The 27,190-nt window shown below is 45.2% G+C and overlaps 1 protein-coding gene across 1 annotated transcript in view; it reads right to left on the reverse strand.

Moving 5' to 3' along the window:
• Positions 1-8,781, reverse strand: part of LOC147122374 (mitoguardin 1-like) — a 59,129-nt gene extending 50,348 nt beyond the window's left edge. The window contains exons 1-2 of the mRNA XM_085983487.1: positions 6,527-8,781; positions 1,372-1,425 (exon numbers count right to left, since the gene is read on the reverse strand). Of these exons, the coding sequence (XP_085839613.1) occupies positions 1,372-1,425; positions 6,527-6,652 (180 nt within the window). The 5' untranslated portion in view covers positions 6,653-8,781. The remainder of the gene's footprint in view (positions 1-1,371; positions 1,426-6,526) is intronic.
• Positions 8,782-27,190: the final 18,409 nt, after the last annotated feature.

A 27,190-nucleotide genomic window follows, 5' to 3' on the forward strand; every position in this document is an offset into this window, starting at 1 on the left:
TGAAGGGAAATGGGTAATATAATGGGACATGGTGTATATCTCTATCAGAGAGCCAGCACAGGCGCGATGGGCTGAAGGGAAATGGGTAATATAATGGGACATGGTGTATATCTCTATCAGAGAGCCAGCACAGGCGCGATGGACTGAAGGGAAATGGGTAATATAATGGGACTAGGTGGATATCTCTATCAGAGAGCCAGCACAGGCGCGATGGGCTGAAGGGAAATGGGTAATATAATGGGACATGGTGTATATCTCTATCAGAGTGGCACAGGCGCGATGGACTGAAGGGAAATGGGTAATATAATGGGACATGGTGTATATCGCTATCAGAGAGCCAGCACAGGCGCGATGGGCTGAAGGGAAATGGGTAATATAATGGGACATGGTGTATATCTCTATCAGAGTGGCACAGGCGCGATGGACTGAAGGGAAATGGGTAATATAATGGGACATGGTGTATATCTCTATCAGAGTGCCACAGGCGCGATGGGCTGAAGGGAAATGGGTAATATAATGGGACATGGTGGTTATCTCTATCAGAGAGCCAGCACAGGCGCGATGGACTGAAGGGAAATGGGTAATATAATGGGACTAGGTGGATATCTCTATCAGAGAGCCAGCACAGGCGCGATGGGCTGAAGGGAAATGGGTAATATAATGGGACATGGTGGCTATCTCTATCAGAGAGCCAGCACAGGCGCGATGGACTGAAGGGAAATGGGTAATATAATGGGACATGATGTATATCTGTATCAGAGAGCCAGCACAGGCGCGATGGGCTGAATGGCCTCCTTCTGTGCAGTAAAATTCTATGATTCTACGAGCACGATTTTACTCCCCACGTACTGTGCATTTTCTTTAATAAACTTATGACTTTTCATGGGATTCTTTTCTAAAATTGCTGCTACGGACCAAGTTGAGGCTGGAAATTGAGATAACCAGTGGGCGAGATGTGAAAGGTGCTATATAAATGCAAGTACTTGCTATTATAATTGCTTTACCGCTTAGTTTAAATGGGGTCGGCCGCCCGTTGAACAACCCCGCCCGATTACCCCATTCCATGGGCATCAAAGGTGCGGGGTGTCTAACGGGCGCCCGATCTGCTAGTGTCCGTTTTGCGGCCTCGCCCAAGTTGAACTACACCCCGGCCCACCGGTTGCCTCAGCAGGGTGCATGTGAAGGTTTGTGTCCCACGCTGCATGCTTTGGAGATTGTGGAGTGCGGCAAAGAGCATTTTAGTTTTTCTATTAAATGGGAGAAACGAGAAACCACCGACGTAGAATAGTAATACATCTGAATTTGTGCTCTGTCAATGCTGCTTAAAATTTCCGGATATATTTTTAGTGGGTTTTCTTTTTCTATGCTTACCTTCATCTGCTGTCTCTTGCTTTTCAGAACTGACCAACAACTTGAAGCCACAGCCTGAAACAAGGGAACAAAGTAAATAGACGATGAAGAGGATCGATCTTGTAGCAACTATGATAGCAAGTACTTGCATTTATATAGTGCCTTTCACATCCTCGGGATGTTCCAGAACACTTCACACAGCCAATGAATTACTTTGGAAGTGTAGTCACTGTTGTTTTGTAGGGAAATGGGGCAGCCAATTCACGCATAGCAGGGTCCCACAAATAATGATCAGATAATCAGCTTCTGGTGTTGTTGGTTGAGTGATAAATATTGGCCAGGACACCATGAAGAACTCCCCTGCTCTTCTTCAAAATAGTGCCATAGGATCTGTACATCCACCTGAGAGGGCAGATGGGACCTCAGTCCAACATGTCAGCTGAAAGGTGGCACCTTCAACAGGACAGCACGCCCTCAGTATTGCACTGAAGTGATGGAGCCTAGATTATGCGCTCATGTACCTGGAGTGGGACTTGAACCCACAACCTTCTGACTCAGAGGTGCGAGCGCAACCAACTGAGCCAAGGCTGCCACATAGGGGTAAATATTCGGCAGCACCCACTCCTGGTGCACACAGGGAGCGGGTATTGTAATGGATGGAAAATCACTGGCTGGGAGGGGTCAGTCTCCCGAGTGTGTGTCAAGGCCGGGCGCAGCAGAATTTGTACCCATAAATATCCAACTTGGCTCAGTTGGTAGCACTTTCAGCTGATGGTCAGAAGACTTTGAGCTCAAGCCCCACTTCAAGCCATGTAAAATCTGTCTGCTGCACTCACCTAAACAACAACAGTTACTGTACTTCAAATTAACTCATTGTGTGTGACGTGCTTTGCAACATTTCTGAGACTAACTACAAGTCTTTCTGGTTTTTAACTACATTTTGATTAGAGAAGAGCCGGTATAAAATGGGGTGAGCACATTCATCTAGACCTTCAGCAGTTCAGGGAGCATGAAGGTCTTGTGAGGTAAGAATTTCTCGAATCTTACAGCACAGAAGGAGGCCAGTCGGCCCATCGTACCTGTGCCGGCTCGTTGAAAGAGCCGTCCAATTAGTCCCACTCGCCCCGCCATTCCCCATAGCCCTGCAATTTTTCTCTTATATATACGATTCCCTTTTGAAAGTTATTATTGAATCTGCTTCCACCATCCTTTCAGGCAACGCATTCCAGATCATAACAACTCGCTGCGTAAAAACAAATTCTCCTCATCTCCTTCCTGGATATTTTGCCGCTGTACGTCGCTATACTTGTAGTTACATCGTAAATGTGTTGGTGAGGATGTCATCTGCTCAGTAGGAATCTTTGTGAGCTTACTCAGTGTCACCACACGCAGTAAGCCGAGCAATTCCGGCCTGTGTTTTTCTTTTGTTTAACACGGAAGTTCAAATCTTTGGTCCGTAAGCTACAGGAGAAATTCACAAATATGATCCCGGAGGTAGATCGAAAAGACAATGAATGTGATTTGTTCCAGTGCATATTCACAAATGATTTTGTGATTTATTTTTCTTACAGGTCGTTATTTTTATTAAATTCATTCTCGGATTATGGGCGTCGCTGGCAAGGCCGGCATTTATTGCCCTCGAGAAGGTGGTGGTGAGCCGCCTTCTTGAACTGCTGCAGTCCGTGTGGTGGAGGTACTCCCACAGTGCTGTTAGGGAGGGAGTTCCAGGATTTTGACCCAGCAACGATGAAGGAACGGGCGATATATGTCCAAGTCAGGATGGTGAGTGACTTGGAGGGAAACTTGGAGGTGGTGGTGTTCCCATGCGCCTGCTGCCCTTTTCCTTCTAGGTGGTAGAGGTCGCGGGTTTGGGAGGTGCTGCCGAAGAAGCCTTGGCGAGTTGCTGCAGTGCAGTGTAACATGGAATGCCACAAGAGGCTACTGAGTCAGAGACTATCGTTGAGAATTGGATAAGTATTCGAAAAGGGGTCCAGAACCAGGGGTCACAGTCTAAGGATAAGGGGTAAGCCATTTAGGACAGAGATGAGGAGGAATTTCTTCACCCAGAGAGTGGTGAACCTGTGGAATTCTCTACCACAGAAGACAGTTGAGGCCAATTCATTAATATATTCAAGAAGGAGTTAGATATATTTCTTAAGGCTAAGGGGATCAAGGGATATGGGGAGAAGGCAGGGACAGGGTACTGAATTTGGATGATCAGCCATGATCTCATTGAATGGCGGAGCAGGCTCAAGGGGCCGAATGGCCTACTCCTGCTCCTATCTTCTATGTTTCTATGGAAGAGTATAAGAAATGGGGGGAAAAGGATAGGGAAGCAGAATTAGAGTTGATAGTTTTAGTTGAAGAGCTGGCACTGACGGAGGCACCAAGGGCCAAGTGGCCTCTTTCTGTGCTGATGGTCGTAATAAACCAAACTGGTTCACTAATGTCCTTCAGGGAGGCGAGCCTGCTCCTCGGTTTGACCTACATCTGTCTCCAGCCCCACACAACATGGCTGACTCATAATTCCCCTGGCGTGGGCCGAGTGAGCTAATCAATTGTAAAAAACAATGGCTGTGATAGAAGGCTCACCACCATCTTCCCAGGATAACTAGGGATGGGCAATAAATGCCAATGTTCCCCACATCCCAAGAACAAATACATTTTTTAAAAATTCTATGATTCTCTAACAGGTGTCACTTCCAAAAATAACGTTTTTATAACAAATTTCCCCTACAGAATATGCTTCCTCTCACATACGGTAATTCGATCCCTGTATTATTATTCTCCTAGTTCCACTCAAATTTATTTTGCTTTATTTGCCAAACCAGCTCTCTCCTGATGTCTAGCACTACTTCAGTGTCCAATTGAGGCCTCCCTCAGCCCCTTTGCCAGAATCAATCGATTGTGCTACGTTGGAAACATAAGCCAATTATAGATTATTAGGCCATCGGACGCGTTTGCTCGTTTCAACGCGTTTCTCCGTTACAATTCAGCCTTCTTTTCAAAAGCTGAAGTTTTCTTACTAAGCTGTGTACCACAGTAAGAGAACACTTTTTTTTTACTCAGACACAAAGCCAGAGCACAGGCCAAAAAAAGCAATGCCATTGCCAAGTTCTTAGCAATATATCTCAGAATACTTCAGATTACTTTAACCAAAACCATGCAGCTGAGGTATGCGAGCTGGTTCTGATGATACTCATTTTTTTTTAACTAGCATACTTGGGATGGTTAGAATGCGGGAATGCAGTTATGTCCATATAAGGCATTAATCCACCATGAGTAACGGGAGTCCTGAAATACCCCTCAAATATTGATCAGCGTAAACATGGTTACATAGAATTACATCGGGAAAAAAATTCAGTTGCTTTGCGCCTCCCGGCAGCGCCCTAAGGGGGCGCTAATTGGATGCAAAGCAACTAGCGCCCGGGCGCGTCGATGTTTGCGCTGCTCGCGAAGTTGACCAGACATTTTGCGGCGGCGCTAAACACTACCACCATGATCGCCTGCGCCCGCAGATCGTGATGTCAGTTGAGTGCGCAATGCCCCAGACCAGATATTGAGTGGTGCCCCCCGCCTTACCGCCTGCCGCTAGCAACGACAGGTTGAGAGGAACATTTTGCAGTCGGGAAGGGACTGGGGGAGCGCTATTTAAAGGCGGCCGCTTCCTGCCTTTTTTTGTCGGTGACATTTTTGCACCACGCATCCTGAGAGAACGACTTCTGGAGAGATTCAACGCTGTGTGAAGGAGTTTTGGGTTCCATTGCTGACTGACATCTCGTGAGCTTCGCCAGCGCTCTGAGGTAGCACCTCGCTCCTCGGCATTAGCGCCTTAAGAGAGGTGTGTAGCGCCTGATTTAGCGCTCCAATCACCTCCAGGGGCGATAGAAGCCAAGTTTGCAGTCGGAGGCGATAATTAGTGCCAGGCGCTAAACTTTGCACCCGGCCAATAATTACGCCCCAAACGGGACGACACCGAATTTCTCCCCCTAAGTGTTTACAGCACAGAAACCGGCCATTCGGCCCAACCGGCGTTTATGCTCCACACGAGCCTCCTCCCAGCTCTCGTCATCTCACCCTATCAACATATCCTTTTATTCCTTTCTTCCTCATGTGTTTATCTAGCTTCCCCTTAAATCCATCTGTTCACCTCAACCACTCCCTGTGGTAACGAGTTCCACATTCTCACCACTCTCTGGGTAAAGAAGTTTCTCCTGAAATCCCTATTAGATTTATTGGTGACAACCTAGTTTTAGTCTTATGATACCTGAGATAAAATACTTGTTCCCTCAAAGCATTCTTAAGGATGCGAATGAGGAACTAGAGTGATATAGGGGGTGCATTTTCAACTTGCCAAACCTGGGTGTAAAACTTACCGCCAGCTATAGAAACCACCCGATTTCCATTTTGTTTTCTTTCAATGGGGATGAGAATCGGGCAGTTCCTGTAATGGGTGGCCGCCGATTCACAATACCCGGTGGGTGGGAAAGCTGAGAATTTACCCCATAGAGTCAAAAGGAAAATAGTAGCTGCAAATGCTGGCAATCAAACGCTGAAAGTCTGTGTTCGCCTCCCAGAGCACGTCACAACCAGTCGCTGTTGCGACAGAGACAAATGCAGAGAGCCAAAAGTGAGCACAGCAAAGCCCCACAAACAGCAAATGCGATGAATGACCATTTGACATGCTTTCGCTAGGCCCCAAGCTCTGGAATTTCCTCCCTAAATCTCTTCACTTCTCCCTCTCCCCCTTTAAGCTGCTACTTAAAACCTACCTCTTTGACCAAGGTTTTGGTCACCCATCCCAATATGTGGCTCGGTGTCAAAACTTTGTCTGATCACGCTCCTTTGAAGCACCTTGGAACGCTAAAGGCGCTATATAAAGGCAAGTTGTTGTTTTATTACACTGATTTATGGATGAAAGTCATGTGTGCAATATTAGTAACTCATTACCAACGTGGTCTGGAATTTGAAGTAGACAAGTTAACACGTTTGATAAATTAGCAGACATTGGGGCTTCATGTAAACTCGTTAATGCGACTGTCACTGATATCACACAATGAGCTTCAGCCCAGTATATCAACACATTTTAGATTACTGAAAAAATACACAATACAATTCTTTAAATCCTGCAATATTCATACAGGCCTGTTAACATTATGCATAATTTCCTGCTTACAGTTTCCTTGAAGGAAGTGTTAAGCCAGCGATTGTTGACTACGTTCTGTATTGATGTAGGGGGATTGTCCAGATCCTCAAAGGAATCCATCAGGATGAAGTCCAGGACAACGTCATAAAAATTCATATGTTTAACCTGTTTGGGATATAACTGCAGTTAGAATAAATCAGTGCATCAATGTAACACGCTCAACAACGCACCTTTGGAGGTAAATCTTTTGCTTTAGTGCTCCAGGCACTGAGCTTCACCTTCCACGAGCACACACTGGAAATTAAGGTACACTATTCTGCCTATTAAAATTCATTCCTGATACAGTATGTGCTCCTTGTGGTGAAGCTTTGGTACAGGAAACTTTGTGCTATTCGGCACCTACGGGACCGAGCTGTTGCCGTTCCCTCAAAACTGCCGGACACACCAGCGTTAATGTTGAAAGATACGGAAGCTTCTGAGCTCCATATCTGTCAACAAACCCTGTTGCTTAGCAACAGCTTCTAAACAGTCCAAGCGTCTCTGTAGCGTCTCTGTAGCTTAGCAACAGCTTCAGCAGACCTTGCACAGCTTGACTGTTGAGGAAAAAAGCAACGAGAAAAAAAAATCTAACGAAAACGGCACCTGATTTTTGCCGATGGCTCGAACATTCCGGACAGTTCGCCTCCGGATAACACAAAGTTTCCTGTACTGGGATCACTAAAAATGGAAATTTACCCCACAGCACACAAGGACCTGAGGGATGTGTTCAGCTCATTGAAGCCTCCAGTTCTTTAACCTTCCGTCAAAGCCCATCCCTCTAGATCATTAACCTGCCATCAAACTCCATCGGTCCAGTGCATTAGCTCTCACATTGAAGTCCATCTCACTAGAATAATCATTCCTCAAGGCCCACCCCTCCAGTACATTAACCCATCATCAAAGCCCATCCCTCCAGTACATTAACCTTCCATCAAAGCCCATCCCTCCAATACATTAACTTCCATCAAAGCCCATCCCTCCAGTACATTAACCTTCCATCATAGCCCATCCCTCCAGTACATGAACTTCCATCAAAGCCCATCCCTCCAGTACATTAACTTCCATCAAAGCCCATCCCTCCAATACATTAACTTCCATCAAAGTCCATCCCTCCAATACATTAACTTCCATCAAAGCCCATCCCTCCAATACATTAACCTTCCATCAAAGCCCATCCCTCCAGTACATTAACCTTCCATCAAAGCCCATCCCTCCAATACATTAACCCATCAAAGCCCATCCCTCCAGTACATTAACTTCCATCAAAGCCCATCCCCCCAGTACATTAACTTCCATCAAAGCCCATCCCTCCAGTACATTAACCTTCCATCAAAGCCCATCCCTCCAATACATTAACCTTCCATCAAAGCCCATCCCTCCAATACATTAACTTCCATCAAAGCCCATCCCTCCAGTACATTAACTTCCATCAAAGCCCATCCCTCCAGTACATTAACTTCCATCAAAGCCCATCCCTCCAATACATTAACTTCCATCAAAGCCCATCCCTCCAGTACATTAACTTCCATCAAAGCCCATCCCTCCAGTACATTAACTTCCATCAAAGCCCATTCCTCCAATTCATTAACCATCCATCAAAGCCCATCCCTCCAATACATTAACCTTCCATCAAAGCCCATCCCTCCAATACATTAACCTTCCATCAAAGCCCATCCCTCCAGTACATTAACTTCCATCAAAGCCCATCCCCCCAGTACATTAACTTCCATCAAAGCCCATCCCTCCAGTACATTAACTTCCATCAAAGCCCATCCCTCCAATACATTAACTTCCATCAAAGCCCATCGCTCCAATACATTAACTTCCATCAAAGCCCATCCCTCCAGTACATTAACTTCCATCAAAGCCCATCCCTCCAACACATTAACTTCCATCAAAGCCCATCCCTCCAGTACATTAACCTTCCATCAAAGCCCATCCCTCCAGTACATTAACTTCCATCAAAGCCCATCCGTCCAATACATTAACTTCCATCAAAGCCCATCCCTCCAGTACATTAACCTTCCATCAAAGCCCATCCCTCCAGTACATTAAATTCCATCAAAGCCCATCCCTCCAATACATTAACTTCCATCAAAGCCCATCCCTCCAGTACATTAACTTCCATCAAAGCCCATCCCTCCAGTACATTAACCTTCCATCAAAGCCCATCCCTCCAGTACATTAACGTTCCATCAAAGCCCATCCCTCCAGTACATTAACCTTCCATCATAGCCCATCCCTCCAGTACATTAACTTCCATCAAAGCCCATCCCTCCAGTACATTAACTTCCATCAAAGCCCATCCCTCCAGTACATTAACTTCCATCAAAGCCCATCCCTCCAGTACATTAACTTCCATCAAAGCCCATCCCTCCAATACATTAACTTCCATCAAAGCCCATCCCTCCAATACATTAACTTCCATCAAAGCCCATCCCTCCAATACATTAACCTTCCATCAAAGCCCATCCCTCCAGTACATTAACCTTCCATCAAAGCCCATCCCTCCAATACATTAACCTTCCATCAAAGCCCATCCCTCCAATACATTAACTTCCATCAAAGCCCATCCCTCCAGTACAGTAACTTCCATCAAAGCCCATCCCTCCAGTACATTAACTTCCATCAAAGCCCATCCCTCCAGTACATTAACTTCCATCAAAGCCCATCCCTCCAGTACATTAACTTCCATCAAAGCCCATCCCTCCAGTACATTAACTTACATCAAAGCACATCCCTCCATTAGATTAACTTCCGTCAAAGCCCATCCCTCCAGTACATTAACTTCCATCAAAGCCCATCCCTCCAGTACATCAACTTCCATCAAAGCCCATCCCTCCAATACATTAACTTCCATCAAAGCCCATCCCTCCAATACATTAACTTCCATCAAAGCCAATCCCTCCAGTAAATTAACTTCCATCAAAGCCCATCCCTCCAGTACATTAACCTTCCATCAAAGCCCATCCCTCCAGTACATTAACCTTCCATCAAAGCCCATCCCTCCAGTACATTAACTTCCATCAAAGCCCATTCCTCCAGTACATTTACTTCCATCAAAGCCCATCCCTCCAGTACATTAACTTCCATCAAAGCCCATCCCTCCAGTACATTAACTTCCATCAAAGCCCATCCCTCCAGTACATTAACTTCCATCAAAGCCCATCCCTCCAGTACATCAACTTCCATCAAAGCCCATCCCTCCAATACATTAACTTCCATCAAAGCCCATCCCTCCAATACATTAACTTCCATCAAAGCCCATCCCTCCAATACATTAACTTCCATCAAAGCCCATCTCTCCAATACATGAACTTCCATCAAAGCCCATTCCTCCAATACATTACCTTCCATCAAAGCCCATCCCTCCAGTACAGTAACTTCCATCAAAGCCCATCCCTCCAGTACATTAACTTCCATCAAAGCCCATCCCTCCAGTACATTAACTTCCATCAAAGCCCATCCCTCCAGGACATGAACTTGCATCAAAGCCCATCCCTCCAGTACATTAACTTCCATCAAAGCCCATCCCTCCAATACATTAACTTCCATCAAAGCCCATCTCTCCAATACATGAACTTCCATCAAAGCCCATTCCTCCAATACATTAACTTCCATCAAAGCCCATCCCTCCAGTACAGTATCTTCCATCAAAGCCCATCCCTCCAGTACATTAACTTCCATCAAAGCCCATCCCTCCAGTACATTAACTTCCATCAAAGCCCATCCCTCCAGTACATTAACTTACATCAAAGCCCATCCCTCCAGTACATTAACTTCCATCAAAGCCCATCCCTCCAGTACATTAACCTTCCATCAAAGCCCACCCCTCCAGTACATTAACTTCCATCAAAGCCCATCCCTCCAGTACATTAACTTCCATCAAAGCCCATCCCTCCAGTACATTAACTTCCATCAAAGCCCATCCCTCCACTACATTAACTTCCATCAAAGCCAATCCCTCCAGTACATTAACTTCCATCAAAGCCCATCCCTCCAATACATTAACTTCCATCAAAGCCCATCCCTCCAATACATTAACCTTCCATCAAAGCCCATCCCTCCAATACATTAACTTCCATCAAAGCCCATCCCTCCAGTAAATTAACTTCCATCAAAGCACATCCCTCCAGTACATTAACCTTCCATCAAAGCCCATCCCTCCAGTACATTAACCTTCCATCAAAGCCCATCCCTCCAGTACATTAACTTCCATCAAAGCCCATCCCTCCAGTACATTAACCTTCCATCAAAGCCCATCCCTCCAGTACATTAACTTCCATCAAAGCCCATCCCTCCAGTACATTAACATCCATCAAAGCCCATCCCTCCAGCACATTAACTTCCATCAAAGCCCATCCCTCCAGCACATTAACTTCCATCAAAGCCCATCCCTCCAGTGCATTAACTTCCATCAAAGCCCATCCCTCCAATACATTAACTTCCATCAAAGCCCATCTCTCCAATATATGAACTTCCATCAAAGCACATCCCTCCAGTACATTAACTTCCATCAAAGCCCATCCCTCCAATACATTAACTTCCATCAAAGCCCATCCCTCCAGTACATTAACTTTCCATCAAAGCCCATCCCTCCAGTACATTAACTTCCATCAAAGCCCATCCCTCCAATACATTAACTTCCATCAAAGCCCATCCCTCCAGTACATTAACCTTCCATCAAAGCCCATCCCTCCAGTACATTAACTTCCATCAAAGCCCATCCCTCCAGTACATTAACTTCCATCAAAGCCCATCCCTCCAGTACATTAACTTCCATCAAAGCCCATCCCTCCAGTACATTAACTTCCATCAAAGCCCATCCCTCCAATACATTAACTTGCATCAAATCCCATCCCTCCAGTACAGTAACTTCCATCAAAGTCCATCCCTCCAGTACATTAACTTACATCAAAGCCCATCCCTCCAGTACATTAACTTCCATCAAAGCCCATCCCTCCAGTACATTAACCTTCCATCAAAGCCCACCCCTCCAGTACATTAACTTCCATCAAAGCCCATCCCTACAGTAAATTAACATCCATCAAAGCCCATCCCTCCAGTACATTAACTTCCACCAAAGCCCATCCCTCCACTACATTAACTTCCATCAAAGCCCATCCCTCCAGTACATTAACTTCCATCAAAGCCCATCCCTCCAATACATTAACTTCCATCAAAGCCCATCCCTCCAATACATTAACCTTCCATCAAAGCCCATCCCTCCAATACATTAACTTCCATCAAAGCCCATCCCTCCAGTAAATTAACTTCCATCAAAGCCCATCCCTCCAGTACATTAACCTTCCATCAAAGCCCATCCCTCCAGTACATTAACCTTCCATCAAAGCCCATCCCTCCAGTACATTAACTTCCATCAAAGCCCATCCCTCCAGTACATTAACTTCCATCAAAGCCCATCCCTCCAGTACATTAACTTCCATCAAAGCCCATCCCTCCAGTACATTAACTTCCATCAAAGCCCATCCCTCCAGTACATTAACTTCCATCAAAGCCCATCCCTCCAGTACATTAACCTTCCATCAAAGCCCATCCCTCCAGTACATTAACTTCCATCAAAGCCCATCCCTCCAATACATTAACCTTCCATCAAAGCCCATCCCTCCAGTACATTAACCTTCCATCAAAGTCCATCCATCCAGTACATTAACCTTCCATCAAAACCCATCCCTCCAATACATTAACCTTCCATCAAAGCCCATCCTTCCAGTACATTAACTTCCATCAAAGCCCATCCCTCCAGTACATTAACTTCCATCAAAGCCCATCCCTCCAGTACATTAACCTTCCATCAAAGCCCACCCCTCCAGTACATTAACTTCCATCAAATCCCATCCCTCCAGTACATTAACTTCCATCAAAGCCCATCCCTCCAGTACATTAACTTCCATCAAAGCCCATCCCTCCAGTACATTAACCTTCCATCAAAGCCCATCCCTCCAGTACATTAACCTTCCATCAAAGCCCATCCCTCCAGTACATTAACCTTCCATCATAGCCCATCCCTCCAGTACATTAACTTCCATCAAAGCCCATCCCTCCAGTACATTAACTTCCATCAAAGCCCATCCCTCCAGTACATTAACTTCCATCAAAGCCCATCCCTCCAGTACATGAACTTCCATCAAAGCCCATCCCTCCAATACATTAACTTCCATCAAAGCCCATCCCTCCAATACATTAACTTCCATCAAAGCCCATCCCTCCAATACATTAACCTTCCATCAAAGCCCATCCCTCCAGTACATTAACCTTCCATCAAAGCCCATCCCTCCAATACATTAACCTTCCATCAAAGCCCATCCCTCCAATACATTAACTTCCATCAAAGCCCATCCCTCCAGTACAGTAACTTCCATCAAAGCCCATCCCTCCAGTACATTAACTTCCATCAAAGCCCATCCCTCCAGTACATTAACTTCCATCAAAGCCCATCCCTCCAGTACATTAACTTCCATCAAAGCCCATCCCTCCAGTACATTAACTTACATCAAAGCCCATCCCTCCAGTACATTAACTTCCGTCAAAGTCCATCCCTCCAGTACATTAACTTCCATCAAAGCCCATCCCTCCAGTACATCAACTTCCATCAAAGCCCATCCCTGCAATACATTAACTTCCATCAAAGCCCATCCCTCCAATACATTAACTTCCATCAAAGCCCATCCCTCCAGTAAATTAACTTCCATCAAAGCCCATCCCTCCAGTACATTAACCTTCCATCAAAGCCCATCCCTCCAGTACATTAACCTTCCATCAAAGCCCATCCCTCCAGTACATTAACTTCCATCAAAGCCCATTCCTCCAGTACATTTACTTCCATCAAAGCCCACCCCTCCAGTACATTAACTTCCATCAAAGCCCATCCCTCCAGTACATTAACTTCCATCAAAGCCCATCCCTCCAGTACATTAACTTCCATCAAAGCCCATCCCTCCAGTACATCAACTTCCATCAAAGCCCATCCCTCCAATACATTAACTTCCATCAAAGCCCATCCCTCCAATACATTAACTTCCATCAAAGCCCATCCCTCCAATACATTAACTTCCATCAAAGCCCATCTCTCCAATACATGAACTTCCATCAAAGCCCATTCCTCCAATACATTACCTTCCATCAAAGCCCATCCCTCCAGTACAGTAACTTCCATCAAAGCCCATCCCTCCAGTACATTAACTTCCATCAAAGCCCATCCCTCCAATACATTAACTTCCATCAAAACCCATCTCTCCAATACATGAACTTCCATCAAAGCCCATTCCTCCAATACATTAACTTCCATCAAAGCCCATCCCTCCAGTACAGTAACTTCCATCATAGCCCATCCCTCCAGTACATTAACTTCCATCAAAGCCCATCCCTCCAGTACATTAACTTCCATCAAAGCCCATCCCTCCAGTACATTAACTTACATCAAAGCCCATCCCTCCAGTACATTAACTTCCATCAAAGCCCATCCCTCCAGTACATTAACCTTCCATCAAAGCCCACCCCTCCAGTACATTAACTTCCATCAAAGCCCATCCCTCCAGTACATTAACTTCCATCAAAGCCCATCCCTCCAGTACATTAACTTCCATCAAAGCCCATCCCTCCACTACATTAACTTCCATCAAAGCCAATCCCTCCAGTACATTAACTTCCATCAAAGCCCATCCCTCCAATACATTAACTTCCATCAAAGCCCATCCCTCCAATACATTAACCTTCCATCAAAGCCCATCCCTCCAATACATTAACTTCCATCAAAGCCCATCCCTCCAGTACATTAACCTTCCATCAAAGCCCATCCCTCCAGTACATTAACCTTCCATCAAAGCCCATCCCTCCAGTACATTAACTTCCATCAAAGCCCATCCCTCCAGTACATTAACCTTCCATCAAAGCCCATCCCTCCAGTACATTAACTTCCATCAAAGCCCATCCCTCCAGTACATTAACATCCATCAAAGCCCATCCCTCCAGCACATTAACTTCCATCAAAGACCATCCCTCCAGCACATTAACTTCCATCAAAGCCCATCCCTCCAGTGCATTAACTTCCATCAAAGCCCATCCCTCCAAGACATTAACTTCCATCAAAGCCCATCTCTCCAATACATGAACTTCCATCAAAGCACATCCCTCCAGTACATTAACTTCCATCAAAGCCCATTCCTCCAATACATTAACTTCCATCAAAGCCCATCCCTCCAGTACATTAACCTTCCATCAAAGCCCATCCCTCCAGTACATTAACTTCCATCAAAGCCCATCCCTCCAATACATTAACTTCCATCAAAGCCCATCCCTCCAGTACATTAACCTTCCATCAAAGCCCATCCCTCCAGTACATTAACTTCCATCAAAGCCCATCCCTCCAGTACATTAACTTCCATCAAAGCCCATCCCTCCAGTACATTAACTTCCATCAAAGCCCATCCCTCCAGTACATTAACTTCCATCAAAGCCCATCCCTCCAATACATTAACTTCCATCAAAGCCCATCCCTCCAGTACAGTAACTTCCATCAAAGCCCATCACTCCAGTACATTAACTTCCATCAAAGCCCATCCCTCCAGTACATTAACTTCCATCAAAGCCCATCACTCCAGTACATTAACTTCCATCAAAGCCCATCCCTCCAGTACATTAACTTACATCAAAGCCCATCCCTCCAGTACATTAACTTCCATCAAAGCCCATCCCTCCAGTACATTAACCTTCCATCAAAGCCCACCCCTCCAGTACATTAACTTCCATCAAAGCCCATCCCTACAGTAAATTAACTTCCATCAAAGCCCATCCCTCCAGTACATTAACTTCCACCAAAGCCCATCCCTCCACTACATTAACTTCCATCAAAGCCCATCCCTCCAGTACATTAACTTCCATCAAAGCCCATCCCTCCAATACATTAACTTCCATCAAAGCCCATCCCTCCAATACATTAACCTTCCATCAAAGCCCATCCCTCCAATACATTAACTTCCATCAAAGCCCATCCCTCCAGTAAATTAACTTCCATCAAAGCCCATCCCTCCAGTACATTAACCTTCCATCAAAGCCCATCCCTCCAGTACATTAACCTTCCATCAAAGCCCATCCCTCCAGTACATTAACTTCCATCAAAGCCCATTCCTCCAGTACATTAACTTCCATCAAAGCCCATCCCTCCAGTACATTAACTTCCATCAAAGCCCATCCCTCCAGTACATTAACTTCCATCAAAGCCCATCCCTCCAGTACATTAACTTCCATCAAAGCCCATCCCTCCAGTACATTAACTTCCATCAAATCCCATCCCTCCAGTACATTAACTTCCATCAAAGCCCATCCCTCCAGTACATCAACCTTCCATCAAAGCCCATCCCTCCAGTACATTAACTTCCATCAAAGCCCATCCCTCCAATACATTAACCTTCCATCAAAGCCCATCCCTCCAGTACATTAACCTTCCATCAAAGTCCATCCATCCAGTACATTAACCTTCCATCAAAACCCATCCCTCCAATACATTAACCTTCCATCAAAGCCCATCCCTCCAGTACATTAACTTCCATCAAAGCCCATCCCTCCAGTACATTAACTTCCATCAAAGCCCATCCCTCCAGTACATTAACCTTCCATCAAAGCCCACCCCTCCAGTACATTAACTTCCATCAAATCCCATCCCTCCAGTACATTAACTTCCATCAAAGCCCATCCCTCCAGTACATTATGTTCCATCAAAGACCATCCCTCCACTACATTAACTTCCATCATAGCCCATCCCTCCAGTACATTAACTTCCTTCAAAGCCCATCCCTCCAATACATTAACTTCCATCAAAGCCCATCCCTCCAATAAATTAACCTTCCATCAAAGCCCATCCCTCCAATACATTAACTTCCATCAAAGCCCAGCCCTCCAGTAAATTAACTTCCATCAAAGCCCATCCCTCCAGTACATTAACCTTCCATCAAAGCCCATCTCTCCAGTACATTAACCTTCCATCAAAGCCCATCCCTCCAGTACATTAACTTCCATCAAAGCCCATCCCTCCAGTACATTAACCTTCCATCAAAGCCCATCCCTCCAATACATTAACTTCCATCAAAGCCCATCCCTCCAGTACATTAACCTTCCATCAAAGCCCATCCCTCCAATACATTAACTTCCATCAAAGCCCATCCCTCCAGTACATTAACTTCCATCAAAGCCCATCCCTCCAGTACATTAACTTACATCAAAGCCCATCCCTCCAGTACATTAACTTCCATCAAAGCCCATCCCTCCAGTACATTAACTTCCATCAAAGCCCATCCCTCCAGTACATTAACTTCCATCAAAGCCCATCCCTCCAATACATTAACTTCCATCAAAGCCCATCTCTCCAATACGTGAACTTCCATCAAAGCACATCCCTCCAGTACATTAACTTCCATCAAAGCCCATCCCTCCAATACATTAACTTCCATCAAAGCCCATCCCTCCAGTACATTAACCTTCCATCAAAGCCCATCCCTCCAGTACATTAACTTCCATCAAAGCCCATCCCTCCAATACATTAACCTTCCATTAAAGCCCATCCCTCCAGTACATTAACTTCCATCAAAGCCCATCCCTCCAGTACATTAACTTCCATCAAACCCATCCCTCCAGTACATTAACTTCCATCAAAGCCCATCCCTCCAGTACATTAACCTTCCATCAAAGCCCATCCCTCCAATACATTAACTTCCATCAAAGCCCATCCCTCCAGTAAATCAACTTCCATCAAAGCCCATCCCTCCAGCACATTAACTTCCATCAATGCCCATCCCTCCAGTACATTAACTTCCATCAAAGCCCATCCCTCCAGTATATTAACTTCCATCAAAGCCCATCCCTCCAGTACATTAACTTCCATCAATGCCCATCCCTCCAGTACATTAACTTCCATCAAAGCCCATCCCTCCAGTACATTAACCTTCCATCAAAGCCCATCCCTCCAGTACATTAAGTTCCATCAAAGCCCATCCCTCCAATAAATTAACCTTCCATCAAAGCCCATCCCTCCAATACATTAACTTCCATCAAAGCCCAGCCCTCCAGTAAATTAACTTCCATCAAAGCCCATCCCTCCAGTACATTAACCTTCCATCAAAGCCCATCTCTCCAGTACATTAACCTTCCACCAAAGCCCATCCCTCCAGTACATTAACTTCCATCAAAGCCCACCCCTCCAGTACATTAACCTTCCATCAAAGCCCATCCCTCCAATACATTAACTTCCATCAAAGCCCATCCCTCCAGTACATTAACCTTCCATCAAAGCCCATCCCTCCAATACATTAACTTCCATCAAAGCCCATCCCTCCAGTACATTAACTTCCATCAAAGCCCATCCCTCCAGTACATTAACTTACATCAAAGCCCATCCCTCCAGTACATTAACTTCCATCAAAGCCCATCCCTCCAGTACATTAACCTTCCATCAAAGCCCATCCCTCCAATACATTAACTTCCATCAAAGCCCATCCCTCCAGTATATTAACTTCCATCAAAGCCCATCCCTCCAGTACATTAACTTCCATCAATGCCCATCCCTCCAGTACATTAACTTCCATCAAAGCCCATCCCTCCAGTACATTAACCTTCCATCAAAGCCCATCCCTCCAGTACATTAACTTCCATCAAAGCCCATTCCTCCAATACATTAACTTCCATCAAAGCCCATCCCTCCAGTACATTAACTTCCATCAAAGCCCATCCCTCCAGTACATTAACTTCCATCAAAGCCCATCCCTCCAGTACATTAACTTCCATCAAAGCCCATCCCTCCAGTAAATTAACTTCCATCAAAGCCCATCCCTCCAGTACATTAACTTCCATCAAAGCCCATTCCTCCAGTACATTTACTTCCATCAAAGCCCACCCCTCCAGTACATTAACTTCCATCAAAGCCCATCCCTCCAGTACATTAACTTCCATCAAAGCCCATCCCTCCAGTACATTAACTTCCATCAAAGCCCATCCCTCCAGTACATCAACTTCCATCAAAGCCCATCCCTCCAATACATTAACTTCCATCAAAGCCCATCCCTCCAGTACATTAACTTCCATCAAAGCCCATCCCTCCAGTACATCAACTTCCATCAAAGCCCATCCCTCCAATACATTAACTTCCATCAAAGCCCATCCCTCCAATACATTAACTTCCATCAAAGCCCATCCCTCCAATACATTAACTTCCATCAAAGCCCATCTCTCCAATACATGAACTTCCATCAAAGCCCATTCCTCCAATACATTACCTTCCATCAAAGCCCATCCCTCCAGTACAGTAACTTCCATCAAAGCCCATCCCTCCAGTACATTAACTTCCATCAAAGCCCATCCCTCCAATACATTAACTTCCATCAAAGCCCATCTCTCCAATACATGAACTTCCATCAAAGCCCATTCCTCCAATACATTAACTTCCATCAAAGCCCATCCCTCCAGTACAGTAACTTCCATCATAGCCCATCCCTCCAGTACATTAACTTCCATCAAAGCCCATCCCTCCAGTACATTAACTTCCATCAAAGCCCATCCCTCCAGTACATTAACTTACATCAAAGCCCATCCCTCCAGTACATTAACTTCCATCAAAGCCCATCCCTCCAGTACATTAACCTTCCATCAAAGCCCACCCCTCCAGTACATTAACTTCCATCAAAGCCCATCCCTCCAGTACATTAACTTCCATCAAAGCCCATCCCTCCAGTACATTAACTTCCATCAAAGCCCATCCCTCCACTACATTAACTTCCATCAAAGCCAATCCCTCCAGTACATTAACTTCCATCAAAGCCCATCCCTCCAATACATTAACTTCCATCAAAGCCCATCCCTCCAATACATTAACCTTCCATCAAAGCCCATCCCTCCAATACATTAACTTCCATCAAAGCCCATCCCTCCAGTAAATTAACTTCCATCAAAGCACATCCCTCCAGTACATTAACCTTCCATCAAAGCCCATCCCTCCAGTACATTAACCTTCCATCAAAGCCCATCCCTCCAGTACATTAACTTCCATCAAAGCCCATCCCTCCAGTACATTAACCTTCCATCAAAGCCCATCCCTCCAGTACATTAACTTCCATCAAAGCCCATCCCTCCAGTACATTAACATCCATCAAAGCCCATCCCTCCAGCACATTAACTTCCATCAAAGACCATCCCTCCAGCACATTAACTTCCATCAAAGCCCATCCCTCCAGTGCATTAACTTCCATCAAAGCCCATCCCTCCAATACATTAACTTCCATCAAAGCCCATCTCTCCAACACATGAACTTCCATCAAAGGACATCCCTCCAGTACATTAACTTCCATCAAAGCCCATTCCTCCAATACATTAACTTCCATCAAAGCCCATCCCTCCAGTACATTAACCTTCCATCAAAGCCCATCCCTCCAGTACATTAACTTCCATCAAAGCCCATCCCTCCAATACATTAACTTCCATCAAAGCCCATCCCTCCAGTACATTAACCTTCCATCAAAGCCCATCCCTCCAGTACATTAACTTCCATCAAAGCCCATCCCTCCAGTACATTAACTTCCATCAAAGCCCATCCCTCCAGTACATTAACTTCCATCAAAGCCCATCCCTCCAGTACATTAACTTCCATCAAAGCCCATCCCTCCAATACATTAACTTCCATCAAAGCCCATCCCTCCAGTACAGTAACTTCCATCAAAGCCCATCACTCCAGTACATTAACTTCCATCAAAGCCCATCCCTCCAGTACATTAACTTCCATCAAAGCCCATCACTCTAGTACATTAACTTCCATCAAAGCCCATCCCTCCAGTACATTAACTTACATCAAAGCCCATCCCTCCAGTACATTAACTTCCATCAAAGCCCATCCCTCCAGTACATTAACCTTCCATCAAAGCCCACCCCTCCAGTACATTAACTTCCATCAAAGCCCATCCCTACAGTAAATTAACTTCCATCAAAGCCCATCCCTCCAGTACATTAACTTCCACCAAAGCCCATCCCTCCACTACATTAACTTCCATCAAAGCCCATCCCTCCAGTACATTAACTTCCATCAAAGCCCATCCCTCCAATACATTAACTTCCATCAAAGCCCATCCCTCCAATACATTAACCTTCCATCAAAGCCCATCCCTCCAATACATTAACTTCCATCAAAGCCCATCCCTCCAGTAAATTAACTTCCATCAAAGCCCATCCCTCCAGTACATTAACCTTCCATCAAAGCCCATCCCTCCAGTACATTAACCTTCCATCAAAGCCCATCCCTCCAGTACATTAACTTCCATCAAAGCCCATTCCTCCAGTACATTAACTTCCATCAAAGCCCATCCCTCCAGTACATTAACTTCCATCAAAGCCCATCCCTCCAGTACATTAACTTCCATCAAAGCCCATCCCTCCAGTACATTAACTTCCATCAAAGCCCATCCCTCCAGTACATTAACTTCCATCAAATCCCATCCCTCCAGTACATTAACTTCCATCAAAGCCCATCCCTCCAGTACATTAACCTTCCATCAAAGCCCATCCCTCCAGTACATTAACTTCCATCAAAGCCCATCCCTCCAATACATTAACCTTCCATCAAAGCCCATCCCTCCAGTACATTAACCTTCCATCAAAGTCCATCCATCCAGTACATTAACCTTCCATCAAAACCCATCCCTCCAATACATTAACCTTCCATCAAAGCCCATCCTTCCAGTACATTAACTTCCATCAAAGCCCATCCCTCCAGTACATTAACTTCCATCAAAGCCCATCCCTCCAGTACATTAACCTTCCATCAAAGCCCACCCCTCCAGTACATTAACTTCCATCAAATCCCATCCCTCCAGTACATTAACTTCCATCAAAGCCCATCCCTCCAGTACATTATGTTCCATCAAAGCCCATCCCTCCACTACATTAACTTCCATCATAGCCCATCCCTCCAGTACATTAACTTCCTTCAAAGCCCATCCCTCCAATACATTAACTTCCATCAAAGCCCATCCCTCCAATAAATTAACCTTCCATCAAAGCCCATCCCTCCAATACATTAACTTCCATCAAAGCCCAGCCCTCCAGTAAATTAACTTCCATCAAAGCCCATCCCTCCAGTACATTAACCTTCCATCAAAGCCCATCTCTCCAGTACATTAACCTTCCATCAAAGCCCATCCCTCCAGTACATTAACTTCCATCAAAGCCCATCCCTCCAGTACATTAACCTTCCATCAAAGCCCATCCCTCCAATACATTAACTTCCATCAAAGCCCATCCCTCCAGTACATTAACCTTCCATCAAAGCCCATCCCTCCAATACATTAACTTCCATCAAAGCCCATCCCTCCAGTACATTAACTTCCATCAAAGCCCATCCCTCCAGTACATTAACTTACATCAAAGCCCATCCCTCCAGTACATTAACTTCCATCAAAGCCCATCCCTCCAGTACATTAACTTCCATCAAAGCCCATCCCTCCAGTACATTAACTTCCATCAAAGCCCATCCCTCCAATACATTAACTTCCATCAAAGCCCATCTCTCCAATACATGAACTTCCATCAAAGCACATCCCTCCAGTACATTAACTTCCATCAAAGCCCATCCCTCCAATACATTAACTTCCATCAAAGCCCATCCCTCCAGTACATTAACCTTCCATCAAAGCCCATCCCTCCAGTACATTAACTTCCATCAAAGCCCATCCCTCCAATACATTAACCTTCCATTAAAGCCCATCCCTCCAGTACATTAACTTCCATCAAAGCCCATCCCTCCAGTACATTAACTTCCATCAAACCCATCCCTCCAGTACATTAACTTCCATCAAAGCCCATCCCTCCAGTACATTAACCTTCCATCAAAGCCCATCCCTCCAATACATTAACTTCCATCAAAGCCCATCCCTCCAGTAAATCAACTTCCATCAAAGCCCATCCCTCCAGCACATTAACTTCCATCAATGCCCATCCCTCCAGTACATTAACTTCCATCAAAGCCCATCCCTCCAGTATATTAACTTCCATCAAAGCCCATCCCTCCAGTACATTAACTTCCATCAATGCCCATCCCTCCAGTACATTAACTTCCATCAAAGCCCATCCCTCCAGTACATTAACCTTCCATCAAAGCCCATCCCTCCAGTACATTAAGTTCCATCAAAGCCCATCCCTCCACTACATTAACTTCCATCATAGCCCATCCCTCCAGTACATTAACTTCCTTCAAAGCCCATCCCTCCAATACATTAACTTCCATCAAAGCCCATCCCTCCAATAAATTAACCTTCCATCAAAGCCCATCCCTCCAATACATTAACTTCCATCAAAGCCCAGCCCTCCAGTAAATTAACTTCCATCAAAGCCCATCCCTCCAGTACATTAACCTTCCATCAAAGCCCATCTCTCCAGTACATTAACCTTCCACCAAAGCCCATCCCTCCAGTACATTAACTTCCATCAAAGCCCACCCCTCCAGTACATTAACCTTCCATCAAAGCCCATCCCTCCAATACATTAACTTCCATCAAAGCCCATCCCTCCAGTACATTAACCTTCCATCAAAGCCCATCCCTCCAATACATTAACTTCCATCAAAGCCCATCCCTCCAGTACATTAACTTCCATCAAAGCCCATCCCTCCAGTACATTAACTTACATCAAAGCCCATCCCTCCAGTACATTAACTTCCATCAAAGCCCATCCCTCCAGTACATTAACTTCCATCAAAGCCCATCCCTCCAGTACATTAACTTCCATCAAAGCCCATCCCTCCAATACATTAACTTCCATCAAAGCCCATCTCTCCAATACATGAACTTCCATCAAAGCACATCCCTCCAGTACATTAACTTCCATCAAAGCCCATCCCTCCAATACATTAACTTCCATCAAAGCCCATCCCTCCAGTACATTAACCTTCCATCAAAGCCCATCCCTCCAGTACATTAACTTCCATCAAAGCCCATCCCTCCAATACATTAACCTTCCATCAAAGCCCATCCCTCCAGTACATTAACTTCCATCAAAGCCCATCCCTCCAGTACATTAACTTCCATCAAACCCATCCCTCCAGTACATTAACTTCCATCAAAGCCCATCCCTCCAGTACATTAACCTTCCATCAAAGCCCATCCCTCCAATACATTAACTTCCATCAAAGCCCATCCCTCCAGTATATTAACTTCCATCAAAGCCCATCCCTCCAGTACATTAACTTCCATCAATGCCCATCCCTCCAGTACATTAACTTCCATCAAAGCCCATCCCTCCAGTACATTAACCTTCCATCAAAGCCCATCCCTCCAGTACATTAACTTCCATCAAAGCCCATGCCTCCAATACATTAACTTCCATCAAAGCCCATCCCTCCAGTACATTAACTTCCATCAAAGCCCATCCCTCCAGTACATTAACTTCCATCAAAGCCCATCCCTCCAGTACATTAACTTCCATCAAAGCCCATCCCTCCAGTAAATTAACTTCCATCAAAGCCCATCCCTCCAGTACATTAACTTACATCAAAGCCCATCCCTCCAGTACATTAACTTCCATCAAAGCCCATCCCTCCAGTACATTAACTTCCATCAAAGCCCATCCCTCCAGTACATTAACCTTCCATCAAAGCCCATCCCTCCAGTACATTAACTTCCATCAAAGCCCATCCCTCCAGTACATTAACTTCCATCAAAGCCCATCCCTCCAGGACATTAACATCCATCAAAGCCCATCCCTCCAGTACATTAACTTCCATCAAAGCCCATCCCTCCAGTACATTAACTTCCATCAAAGCCAATCCCTCCAGTACATTAACCTTCCATCAAAGCCCATCCCTCCAGCACATTAACTTCCATCAAAGCCCATCCCTCCAATACATTAACTTCCATCAAAGCCCATCCCTCCAGGACATTAAAGTTCCATCAAAGCCCATCCCTCCAGTACATTAACTTCCATCAAAGCCCATCCCTCCAATACATTAACCTTCCATCAAAGCCCATCCCTCCAATACATTAACTTCCATCAAAGCCCATCCCTCCAGTAAATTAACTTCCATCAAAGCACATCCCTCCAGTACATTAACCTTCCATCAAAGCCCATCCCTCCAGTACATTAACCTTCCATCAAAGCCCATCCCTCCAGTACATTAACCTTCCATCAAAGCCCATCCCTCCAGTACATTAACTTCCATCAAAGCCCATCCCTCCAGTACATTAACATCCATCAAAGCCCATCCCTCCAGCACATTAACTTCCATCAAAGCCCATCCCTCCAGCACATTAACTTCCATCAAAGCCCATCCCTCCAGTGCATTAACTTCCATCAAAGCCCATCCCTCCAATACATTAACTTCCATCAAAGCCCATCTCTCCAATATATGAACTTCCATCAAAGCACATCCCTCCAGTACATTAACTTCCATCAAAGCCCATCCCTCCAATACATTAACTTCCATCAAAGCCCATCCCTCCAGTACATTAACTTTCCATCAAAGCCCATCCCTCCAGTACATTAACTTCCATCAAAGCCCATCCCTCCAATACATTAACTTCCATCAAAGCCCATCCCTCCAGTACATTAACCTTCCATCAAAGCCCATCCCTCCAGTACATTAACTTCCATCAAAGCCCATCCCTCCAGTACATTAACTTCCATCAAAGCCCATCCCTCCAGTACATTAACTTCCATCAAAGCCCATCCCTCCAGTACATTAACTTCCATCAAAGCCCATCCCTCCAATACATTAACTTCCATCAAATCCCATCCCTCCAGTACAGTAACTTCCATCAAAGTCCATCCCTCCAGGACATTAACTTCCATCAAAGCCCATCCCTCCAGTACATTAACTTCCATCAAAGCCCATCACTCCAGTACATTAACTTCCATCAAAGCCCATCCCTCCAGTACATTAAATTACATCAAAGCCCATCCCTCCAGTACATTAACTTCCATCAAAGCCCATCCCTCCAGTACATTAACCTTCCATCAAAGCCCACCCCTCCAGTACATTAACTTCCATCAAAGCCCATCCCTACAGTACATTAACATCCATCAAAGCCCATCCCTCCAGTACATTAACTTCCACCAAAGCCCATCCCTCCACTACATTAACTTCCATCAAAGCCCATCCCTCCAGTACATTAACTTCCATCAAAGCCCATCCCTCCAATACATTAACTTCCATCAAAGCCCATCCCTCCAATACATTAACCTTCCATCAAAGCCCATCCCTCCAATACATTAACTTCCATCAAAGCCCATCCCTCCAGTAAATTAACTTCCATCAAAGCCCATCCCTCCAGTACATTAACCTTCCATCAAAGCCCATCCCTCCAGTACATTAACCTTCCATCAAAGCCCATCCCTCCAGTACATTAACTTCCATCAAAGCCCATCCCTCCAGTACATTAACTTCCATCAAAGCCCATCCCTCCAGTACATTGACTTCCATCAAAGCCCATCCCTCCAGTACATTAACTTCCATCAAAGCCCATCCCTCCAGTACATTAACTTCCATCAAAGCCCATCCCTCCAGTACATTAACCTTCCATCAAAGCCCATCCCTCCAGTACATTAACTTCCATCAAAGCCCATCCCTCCAATACATTAACCTTCCATCAAAGCCCATCCCTCCAGTACATTAACCTTCCATCAAAGTCCATCCATCCAGTACATTAACCTTCCATCAAAACCCATCCCTCCAATACATTAACCTTCCATCAAAGCCCATCCTTCCAGTACATTAACTTCCATCAAAGCCCATCCCTCCAGTACATTAACTTCCATCAAAGCCCATCCCTCCAGTACATTAACCTTCCATCAAAGCCCACCCCTCCAGTACATTAACTTCCATCAAATCCCATCCCTCCAGTACATTAACTTCCATCAAAGCCCATCCCTCCAGTACATTAACTTCCATCAAAGCCCATCCCTCCAGTACATTAACCTTCCATCAAAGCCCATCCCTCCAGTACATTAACCTTCCATCAAAGCCCATCCCTCCAGTACATTAACCTTCCATCATAGCCCATCCCTCCAGTACATTAACTTCCATCAAAGCCCATCCCTCCAGTACATTAACTTCCATCAAAGCCCATCCCTCCAGTACATTAACTTCCATCAAAGCCCATCCCTCCAGTACATGAACTTCCATCAAAGCCCATCCCTCCCATACATTAACTTCCATCAAAGCCCATCCCTCCAATACATTAACTTCCATCAAAGCCCATCCCTCCAATACATTAACCTTCCATCAAAGCCCATCCCTCCAGTACATTAACCTTCCATCAAAGCCCATCCCTCCAATACATTAACCTTCCATCAAAGCCCATCCCTCCAATACATTAACTTCCATCAAAGCCCATCCCTCCAGTACAGTAACTTCCATCAAAGCCCATCCCTCCAGTACATTAACTTCCATCAAAGCCCATCCCTCCAGTACATTAACTTCCATCAAAGCCCATCCCTCCAGTACATTAACTTCCATCAAAGCCCATCCCTCCAGTACATTAACTTACATCAAAGCCCATCCCTCCAGTACATTAACTTCCGTCAAAGTCCATCCCTCCAGTACATTAACTTCCATCAAAGCCCATCCCTCCAGTACATCAACTTCCATCAAAGCCCATCCCTGCAATACAT

The sequence above is a fragment of the Somniosus microcephalus genome, chromosome 3 (assembly GCF_052327205.1).
Source record: "Somniosus microcephalus isolate GS21.2 chromosome 3, FLI_Smic_1.0, whole genome shotgun sequence".
NCBI classification, from domain to species: Eukaryota; Metazoa; Chordata; class Chondrichthyes; order Squaliformes; family Somniosidae; genus Somniosus; species Somniosus microcephalus.